This window comes from Phaenicophaeus curvirostris, chromosome 2 (assembly GCF_032191515.1).
Source record: "Phaenicophaeus curvirostris isolate KB17595 chromosome 2, BPBGC_Pcur_1.0, whole genome shotgun sequence".
NCBI lineage: Eukaryota > Metazoa > Chordata > Aves > Cuculiformes > Cuculidae > Phaenicophaeus > Phaenicophaeus curvirostris.
Window position 1 is genome coordinate 55,177,212 of NC_091393.1, and position 10,653 is coordinate 55,187,864.

Consider the following 10,653-nt stretch of genomic DNA (forward strand, 5'->3'; position numbering starts at 1 on the left):
AGTGCACATTGTTGGCTCATGTCCAGCTTTTTGGCCACCAGTAGCCCCAAGACCACCTCCACAGGGCTGCTGTATCCCAAAATGTGGTAACAATCAAGCTCTCCTTTAAAATTAATCTCTGAGCGAAATACAATTGTAGACAAAACTCAGTGCAAACTGCACATTGTGGGGGCAACTAACTGTATTTTTTTTGTGTTAATTTGTTAATTATAGTCACTTAGAAAGCACCAGCCTTACCATGACAGTATGAGTGATTCATAAGTTAACATTAAGAAAGTAAACAAAAAAAGCCTGTAATAAACACCTTGACATATCTTGCCTTTGTCTGCTCAGCTTTTAATCTTTCACTTCACTGAACACTTGGAAGATGATAGTGGAATGAGAAGTAGTGTAAGAGAAATACCTACAGGCATGAAAATCAGCCTTTCAAAGTTCCTGTGAATTAATTATTTAGCTTACTGAAAAGTGATAAAGCAAACGCAGCATACAGTACTGAATAAGTTTATTCTATACGACCATAATATGCCATTTTATATTTCTTTCCCAGTAGAAACAAAGCCAAATTAGCCAAACCTCAAAAAGAAGTGTAAATAAAACCTGTTCTCATACTATGTCTGCAGAATTCACAACTGTAAAGCTGAGACAGGAAGTGGATTAATTAATCTATATAAATATATTTAAGTGTCCTTTTATTTCCAGGGCAGTAGAAATACACATGCATCAGCAAGAATAAAACATCACAGACATTTTGAAAACCTGTTTTAGGAAAAAAAAAAAAAAACAAAAAACCACAAAACCAGCCAAACAAGAAAATAAACAGTCTATGGTACAGGATTTTTTTTTCCACATGCTTTTTGCCACTGCCTTACTGAAAGAAATAAAAGGATCTTTTTAACCAGCACATTTTCACAGTATTGTTATAAAATCCTTAGGTGATTTTGAATTTGAACTTCTATTTTTGCATTAAATAAGAAGAACTTTCATTCTGTACTTTTGCACAAACACAAGGCTTGCAAACAAGCAAACTGTTTAATGAAAAAACCTAACAACTCCGAACAAAATTCCCTTTTGGGGACAGTTTAATTTTTTTAGATAAAAACATTTAATGTGGTAGTCTTCATGCAACAGAGTGAACATTTTTCCTATGCTGTCTAACAGTATAGGAGATAAATAGGAACAAGCAGTTAGTTAGTTCAATCATGAATGCAAATAATCTGAACTTTAAAGAAATTATTTTGACAAAAATAGTTAAAGTTTACAGGACATCAGGATGGTATGGAGAACGAAGTGGTTTGAAAATATTTTAGTTACAGCAAGTATAACTTTCTTTCAAAACCTCACTGAATAAATAAGCTTTATAGGTTTTTGTATAAAATCCAGTTCAAAGAAAAAAAAAGCTCCAGGAATTAAGACCTGAATTACTTTAAATTGGCTTTCCCGGATGCTGAAATAGTATAACAATGTTCCACTTTTGTACAAAATTATATAATTTATCTCAATATTCTTGCATCAGTTTTTAGTCATACAATCAACATATTTTCCATATCAATTTATTTTAAGAAGCCTTATATACACAGAGAATCATTGTATATATCTTATCTAACGAATTATCAAGTATTCAGGCAGATAGCTGTACCGGCTTTCACTGTGCCTGTGACCTTACTTTTCCTCCCATTTCATCAAAAATGAAAAATCATCACTATCACTAAAAAGTCAATTTACAGGTTGCTCAAAAGGTAAAAGAAAAAGAAAAATAGAAGCTGAAATACGCCTGTCTGGTTTGGTCCTCAGAATTACTGAAAATGCCCTTGATTTTCCCATAAATATTCAAATGGCACACCAAATTACAACCTCAAGAATTTGGGTATACAATTCAGTAGTTGCTGAGTTATGTTGTACAAGCATTTCGCGCCATCAGTTGTAACACAGATGTACAGAAGCAACCTTCTTGAATACTCAAGAAAATGAATTATGCTATATTATATTATGCTATTATTATAACATATGTTTTATGTTGCATGGCAGAAAATTCCACCCAAATGCAGTAGGCACATGCTGTTATTTCATGAAGTATTACAAATATTACACAAGTAATTAACACTGAGTATCACCGAAAGATTTCCTATTTTCAGCTAAACTGTAGCTAATCCAACAGCAGAGCACGATGTCTCATTGGAATATCTGTCTCACTACTTTGCAGCATTGCATTACAGCTTTTTTTCCTTTCTAATTGAATCAATCAGAATTTTACAAAAATATAACCAACCAATAAACAGCAAAGTATGCTGTATATTCAGTTCTGTCTAAAGATAGGGCTTTGCAATTACAGCTATAGAAGTCAAGCAATTAAGTGTTTGGAAGTTATGCCTGTGCATTCTTCACCTAACTAGGCAGTCACAATGTATCTATTACCATATAAACTTCTCTTTGTGGGGGGCAAAAGATGAAAAGTGCTCACTTAACCTGGAGAACAGAACTGATGTTGTTCCTTTTATTTTTCTTTAGCATGATATTATGTCTTATGGATTAGCATTTGAACGGTAATAGTAAGAATTGCATGTCTTGCACTACTCATGAAATCAGCACCCTACTTCCTCACAAACCCTACCTACAATATAACATTGCCTCCCAAAATTCCCAGCATATTAGTTCTGAATACTTGACCTTGCAATTTTAAAATATTAATATACTTTCAGATGCAAGAAGAATACAAACACAAATAATCAAAGCATCAGCGGTTTCAGCATATTTATCCACTGTCTAGATCTTTACTGTATGAACAAAACAAGCAACAGCAGATTTCTCTCCACTTCAGAAAACATACTTCGCCAGTGATTTCTCTGACAAGAAGGGGACTCCAGCTTCATTTTCGAAGTCTGAAATGGGTACAAAATACTGCCCCATCCTCCACCTCCCACCTCTTTAGGCCTGCCAAAGCTTATCCTTGTCTTAGGTTAACTGTAAGCACAAAAGTCATCTTAAATCCATTTTCTACCACATGGTCACCCTAATTCCCTTGCCGTACACAAATAAGGGCACTTCTGTGCCATCCTTTTCACTGTGTAAAACACATAAAAATGGAAAAGGAATTTTCTCTGCTGCCTCCTCCTGTTCTCTGTAACATAGCCACCTTGGCTCACAGTGGCAAGTTCACCTCATTTTAGTAGCTCTAGACAAGAGCGTAACCCTCTCAGACTCTATGGGTAATTTTGCCACCATTTTCTAACAAATCTGTTGTTATCACTGGCATTATATCAGTCCCCTATCAAAGGCCCTATTTCAAACCACAAAAGTACTTTGAAATTTGACGTAAACTATTTTTAATTTTTCCTTTATAAATGGACAATGCATTTCCACTTTCATTTCACTTCACTCTGAAGAGCCACTAAATATCCCTAAGTTTTCCCAAAAATTCTGAGTAATTTGAGAGTAAAGTAGAAGAGAAAACACGGGCATCTAAACTCCAATAAGGAGCAACCTTTTCTAGCATATACTTCTCAGTGCAGATGGGGTTATATTCTCCACATGAAAATTACGGCATCATCCTTAAAAAAACAAATATATTTGACAAATAAAGAGAGCAATCACAATGGAAAGAAGCAGCATTGCTTGAATCACGAACACTGCTGACAGACCACCTTTAATTCAAATCTATATTAAACAAAAAATCCAATTAACGTAACTGGTGGGATCGGTTGCTAGGTTTGTTTGGGGTTGGGGAGGGATGGTGTGCATTTTTTGGTTGAGGTTCTTAGTAAACAGTATCATCCATATTCTTAAAATGAGATTGTCCTTTCTCCCACTAATCTTCCTACCAGATGGGGCAACTCTCTCCCACAGGTAAACTGGTTAGCAACATCCACCTGCATTTTGAAATTAAAATTTAATCTTCAAATACTAAATTAAATATTTAATATTCAAATTCTAAATTAATATTTCCAAGGTATCACCCAAGAACTCTTCTTGTAATGTACAGCAAACTATATTCAAAACATCAAAAGCTATTTGTCCATGGACAAAAGAAGCAAGTAAAGAACAATTTATATAATAAAGTCTTGATAGAAGTCAACTCAAGTCTTTTAGTTTTAAAATATGATCCTGCATGGGTGGCAAAGAATCTATCTGAAATTAATTTGTGCATTCTCTAAAATATTAACTTCCATGCAACGCACGGCATGTGGAGCACAAATTATCCTGAAATAAGTAAATACATATTAACATGGGATTGAGGAAATGTTTTCTGAAGCAGATTTTCCACTTGTTATCCACAAATTCTCATATACACTGATGAGTAAAAAAAATATTATGGACAACTAAATGATCACCTTAAACATCTGGTGAAACAGGACACGAGGAAAACAAAATGTACTAAAATACAGATTGATTTATGCATAAAAAATAGACTAAACTTATGCAAAACATTAAAGTCTTTAGTGGAACAAAAACAGCAAATCACCTGGGAAGAAAAAGTGCAGTCAGCAAAGAATTTTTGCTGAAGCCAAGCACAGAACAGAGAAAGTAGTTAAAACTCAAACTGAACGTCTCTTTGAGAATTTAGGAACCATTTCACTAGACAGAAGCATCAAACTGAACTACCCCATATTTTCCACTTACCATCCAGTCAGGATCAGAGGCCTGGATTTGTTCACCTTGTCCAGGTTTCAAGCCAACCTGAGTGTCAGATTTTAGTGTTCTCAAACTACACAGAGGTGCAGGATGAAACTTATTCAAAGCTTGATGAAATGGAACAGTATATTCCCATTTTTTATCTCCTGTTAATTTCCTATAGTTCAGATCACCTTTGAAAAGAAGCAAGTTTGACTTCTGTAGATCAGCATACAAGTCAGGAGCAACTTCAGCCATACTAGAAAAATCATGCGGCAAAGTCCAAAACATGTGATCATGGTAAACCCAAGCTCCCTTTTTCAAATTGCCCTCCCAATTTATCCCACATCTAGACACCCACATATGATTGGTTGCCTGCAGTTTTTTAATAGTCCAGTTAAAATCATGCTTTGTGGTATCTGACACATACCACGGAATACTTTTTCCATGAAAATGGACTTCATCAGCTAGCTTTGATGATAACAGGAAGTCAGCCAACACAAGATCACTTACAAGTTCAAATCCGGCATTATCCAGGATTATGTCAATCCTAACATTACTTTTTTCTGCATTTCTTTTTTTGGTGCTTACAAGTAGTGACCAAAGTTTTTCCATATCATTCACTAAGATGTAAGGTATCAGGTTTTCAAGGGATAGTAAGGGACTAGATTTCTGAGAGCTGTCTTCACCAGCTGAAAATGAAAGGTCACACTTATTGCCCCACAATGACACCTAGAAGGAAGAAAAAACAAAAATGTGTTGTAAGTCTCACTGTAGTTACATTGTAAACTTCATACACACTAAAGATTTTGTTTGTCTTTATTTTCCTTCAAGAATTATTAAAATTCAACTTCTGGTACAGAAATCTTAATATAGACAAGATTTTGCGGAAGAAACCAATGTTTTGTACTTATGCATGTATCAAAAAAGTGCAGAAGTGACACAGATGTAAGACTTAGATCAACGTAAATAGTGATCACAAAGCTTAAAACATTCTTCCACACTGTAACTCCAGAAAATATCAGTGGGAACACAGAAAAAAAAAAGAGTAACAAAAGCAGGGGAGGTTCTTATTACATTAGTACACACTAATGAGGTCTTTATAAAGATTTACCAAGTACTTGGTGTGCACTGTTGCCAGCTAACGGATTTATTTGTAATCCTATGATATTCTGAATTCTACCCAGAGGCATTATTTCCCAAGAATAATGCAGTTACAAAGCTTTTAAACCATTTCTGGCCTAGACTGACTTCTAACCCTCTTCCGAGTAAGTCTAAAAATTTTTAGAATGAACTGGTTTAAAACACTATGGTTAAATAACAAAAAGGCCATCTGGAACTTTACTTAAAATGTTTTAGAGATACTGTTTTTGAGGGAGAGTAAGCTGGGTTTTCAAATAAACAGTGAAGACCAACAGTAAAATGAAAAGGTCATATTTAGTAAAAGTAACCAAAATTTAAATACTTCCAAAGCAGCAGCAATACAGTATGGCTGCCAGGATTTCACCACACTTTTAGAGAGAGAAGAGCTCTGCTTTCATTTCCTGAAGTTCAGATTCTTTACAACCTCAAGTTTTTGTTTGTTACTAAAGAGAGTTTACATTCTTATCTTAACCACTACTATTTTACCTGCAATAGCTTAAAAAGTTCCTCCTGAAGTTGCTTTTCATCCAGATCCTTGATGTTTTTAATAAGTTCCTGAAAGTAAGTGCATAAGGCACTAATAGCCTCTTGGGATTCAAAGAAATTTTGAGCCTTTCCTTCCTTAAACACATCAAAGTTGTCAATAGGTGGGCTAAAATCAAAACCAGAACAAATATATTAATATATTTGCTACATTTCCCGTGACAGTACATGAAACACACCTGAAAACACAAGCTCAAAGCCCAGCGTTTTTAGGCCGTGCTATGAGCCTTAGTTGATTTTCCACTTCTAATCTGCCACACAGATTTTCATACATCTCAATAACAGCCTAACATCATATCTCACTGAAACAGACAGTATACAAGACATCTTCATATTTCCAGCAGTATATTCAGAAAGCGTTCGGCCAAAACAATCCTGGAAACTGTACATACAGTGACAATTTTCAACTCCAGACTTCATAAACGGAGAACTCCAACTGTAATATGCAGGTGAACTAATGTACTGAATAGCTGACCAAATGTTAAGCACTTTTGCATGCGCTGAAGTGTACTTCCCATACCGAAGCCTTTTACAGTGTTGTGAAGGTATTATTATGAAAGTTTTTAACTAGGACTTTAGAAAATTAACATGACAAGGATGAGAAAATCATCGAGTTCCTGTAATATATAGGAAACATACTCATCTACAAGACATTTGCAGGTACACCTTTTGACAAATGACTTAACCTTCATCAAAGGAGCACCTAAATAACAGAGATAAAGAAACTTAAAGCTTACTAATGAAAAGCATCTGCTTAGTTTTTTTAAATACAATCCGGAAGATCCTTCCCATAATTGAAGTTTTTGCTGTAAGACTTCAAATTACACAACATACCAATAGAAATAGAGTCCCATTACTGTGTTTGCATCTCCCTAATACTAAGAGCATGCAGCATGCATGAAGCTTTCAATTTTTTTTGGCAGCAGCGAAAACTTAAACTGTTCATTCCCACCCCATTACATTGTACTGGCACCTGTCCACAGCATCAGCAAAACAAGTTTTTCCTGCCAAGTTATTTTTAACTAGGATCGGCTCCCAAATTTTGACACAATATATAGTCTGTGAACATTGCTGTAACTAAGAAGATAGTGTAGAATGAACAATGGGGGCTGCTTAAACTGGGTGTCCTTCCACATTCTACTGGTAACTTCAGATTTCAAGCAGCAAAACAAGTTAGGTTGCCCAACAGAATAGCGGCTTATGCATTTTCTGGTTTAGGTTAATATATGTTTTAAGAATAACAAGCCTTTTAGAAATGCTAAATAACTTTCGGATCTCAATGCACATTCATCTGCAAGAAAGTTAAACTATTCAGTCAAGCTTAAGAGTTTTTGTGTAGATCAAGTCACAGAAACTGAAGCATAAGAAAACTAATAAGGTTGAAATTCCACTGCACGCAAAAAAAAAAGTATTAATTTCAAATTTGAGATGCAAGATGAGGGAAAAGGAATATGGAAAAGCTTATGATTTTCCTTTATCTTACTCCCCACCTGTCTTCCTTCCTCCTAAAATAAAAAAGGGAAAGAGCTATGTTCTGCAGAACAACATACCAAGCTAGTAAACACTTACTTCTGTGCTAATGCTGCATGAATTCTTCGATACATATAACATTCTACATACAACCAAGGTGACTGAAACCAACTTGGTTCTCCATTTCCATTTGACAAATTTCGCTGGTAGTCTAGGTATTGGTTCCACAGCGCAGCATCAGGCAGCTCATCTTCTAAAGCGGTCACCGGTTTGTCCGTTTGCAGTTCATTCCGCAGTTTGGAGAGGAAAGATATAGCCCTCTTCTCTGCTTCAACGCCCTTCTGAAAGAAGTGGAGAACAAAAGTTACTATGCTGAAAATTTATTCCTGTGGAGACACAGATCAATTTTCCATGAAAGAAAGAAGTGTTAAGCTTTAATTGCCAAATAAGAGTCCCAAGAAATCAGAGATCAATTGCCAAAATGTGTTTGGTTGAAACGAAATTCGTTTTCCACCTAACATCCTAAAAGAAATCACTCATGGGAATTTTTTAGATCAGTCTTTTTGCTTGTTACAGGGAAACAGAACATTGAAACTGCCATATTCAGAAGATGCTACAGTCTGTTAAAACACAAAACCTGAGAAACAGCAGCAGCTGCAGAACAGACAGATGAGAAAAAGGTTAGGCAGAAGGGTGAGTTATGAAATTAATGAAAAATAGCTACAAGCCAGTTTATAAAGAAAAAAATCCAATAGACAAAAAGTTTAAGACATACAAGTAATGACTGTGGTGAGAAACTAGTAAAAACAAAGCAGAGAAGGGGTCTTGAGGGTGGGAAGAGGAGGGAACAGTCTCAGGCAAAGACAGACCTTGCTCTTACCTCCCCATGTTCTTCAAAGAATTCATTTTTATGTCGATGCAGCGTATCAATAACTCTTGTGAGGATCTGGGGGAGTCTGTCTTTAATTGTAAAATAAGCAAAAGATCTAACAAGGAAAGGATCCGTATTTTATTACTGGGAAGAAATCATGCATTACCTTCTATTTTTTTAACTAATTGCAAGATCTTAGAAGTAAGTTTATGTGCCTTTAAAGCAGTGGGCACCAAATAAAAGTCTCAAACCGGTTAGGTTCTTAGGCTTACTTGTGAAGAAAAAGATAACTGGCAGTGTTTCAGGGAAGAAAACACTGTGACTGGTCCCACCAAAAAAAAAAAGTGAGAATTGCAGTTAATTCTAAACTAAAATGCATTGCCTGACTGCTCAGTTACCCAAACATTAAATAAAAATAAAGTTAAAAGCATAGATAACTGCTTAAGTGTATCTTCATAGAATCACAGAATAGTTTGTGTTGGAAAGGACCTTAAAGATCATCCAGTTCCAACCCCCTGCCACGGGCAGGGACACTTCCCACCAACTCAGGCTGCCCAAGGCCCCATCCAACCTGGCCTTGAACAGCCCCAGGGATGGGGCAGCCACAGCTTCCCTGGGCAACCTGGGCCAGCGCCTCACTACTCTCATCATGAAGACGTTCTTCCTCATGTCTAGTCTAAATCTGCCCCTCTCCAGTCATTAACCGTTACAACAAGTCCCATGCTACTTGCTCTCCACTATACACAGAAGGAGAACGACCAACCCCACTGAAGCTCGAACAATCACTTTTATTTAAGCATTTCTATCTCGCCAGCCAGACTCCTGACCGAGGGACCCAGGCCCTCGGGCTCCCTCCTCCGCCCGCCCAAGGCCGCGACGGACCCTTTAAACCTGCCCGAGAGGGAGACCGGTGCGGCCTCGACCGCCGCCATCTTGCTCCGCCCCCCGCGCGCCGCCGCGCCGCCTCCCGGAAGCGGCGCGCGGCCGGCCGGACGTTATTGGTGACTCAGCCGCGCGCGGCGAGGAGGCGAGCGAGCGGGAGGGGCCTGAGCGGGGCCCGCGCGCCCTGGCGGAGCGAGCTCGGCGGGCGGTGGGCGGGGCCGCGGCTCGCGCGGCGGAGAGCGGCTCGCCCCCTCCCCCAGGTCAGTGCTGGCGCGCGGCGGGAACCGCCTCCCCCTCCCCCCCCCCTCCTCGCGGCGGCGGAGGCGGCGGGGAGGGGAAGGGCCGGGACGGCGGGCGGGGCCGCCGCCTTCCATGGCTCCTCGCCGCCCTCCCGCGGGGCTGGGGGAGGGGGTTGGAATGCCCCCCACCCCCTCCGGAGCTGCGGGAGGGCGGCGGGCAGCCGCGTCGGCTTCGCCCGCCGGCCCCGGTCGTGCTGCGTGTGGGGGAGGGGGAGATGGAGTGGGGGGAGGAGGGGTAGCTTCATGGGGGAGGCGAAGCACGGCCGCAGGGGCGCCATTTCCTGACGCATTCCTTCCCCCACGCCGCCCCTGCCGGGACGTCCCCGTCCTGCTCAGCGACTGTGGGGCCTCAGCCCGGGGAGGGCGGGGGGTGGAACTCGCGCCCCCCGCCCCCCCCCGCGGTGACGCGCGGCCTAGAGGAGGCGGCGGTGATGGCGCCGCCGGGGGGCGCCCGCGAGGGGAAGGCGGTGGGGGTGGTGGGGAGCCGAGCGCGCGCTCCGCTTTTCCTCCGGGGGCGCCGTCGCCTCCTGATTGGCTGCGGGGCCGCCCGGTTCCCGCCCTACCCGGCAGCAGCCGGTGGGGGCGCCGCTCGCTCGCCCCCCTCTCCCCTCCTCAGGGACGGGGGCGCGGCCGCCGCTGTTCCCCGCAGGGCGGGGCAGGGGGCGCCACTGCCGGGCAGGAGCAGAGCGGGGCCCGGATGCCTCCGGCTTCTGTCTGCCCGCCCCTAGGCCCGGCCCGGCCTCACCCTGCGTTTTTCTTACGAGTCCTGGCTGGCAAGGCAGCGGGCATGGATAAACGTTGTCTTTTATTAAAGAGGCTGTGAGGAACACTGATTCGCGG

General features: G+C 40.7%; 1 protein-coding gene across 3 annotated transcripts in view; it reads right to left on the reverse strand.

Annotated features, from left to right (window-relative positions):
- ARMT1 (acidic residue methyltransferase 1) overlaps positions 1-9,626 on the reverse strand; it is a 347,283-nt gene extending 337,657 nt beyond the window's left edge. The window contains exons 1-5 of one of the 3 annotated variants that reach the window (XR_011336990.1): positions 9,515-9,626; positions 8,642-8,747; positions 7,861-8,102; positions 6,235-6,400; positions 2,660-5,337 (exon numbers count right to left, since the gene is read on the reverse strand). Coding sequence is in view for 2 of the 3 variants with exons in the window: in XM_069852109.1 (XP_069708210.1) it covers positions 4,615-5,337; positions 6,235-6,400; positions 7,861-8,102; positions 8,642-8,747; positions 9,515-9,564 (1,287 nt within the window). In the remaining variant the exon portion in view is untranslated. Of the gene's footprint in view, positions 1-485; positions 5,338-6,234; positions 6,401-7,860; positions 8,148-8,641; positions 8,748-9,514 lie in introns of those variants that run through there. The other 2 variants (XM_069852109.1, XM_069852108.1) reach the window with 2 other exon arrangements.
- Positions 9,627-10,653: the final 1,027 nt, after the last annotated feature.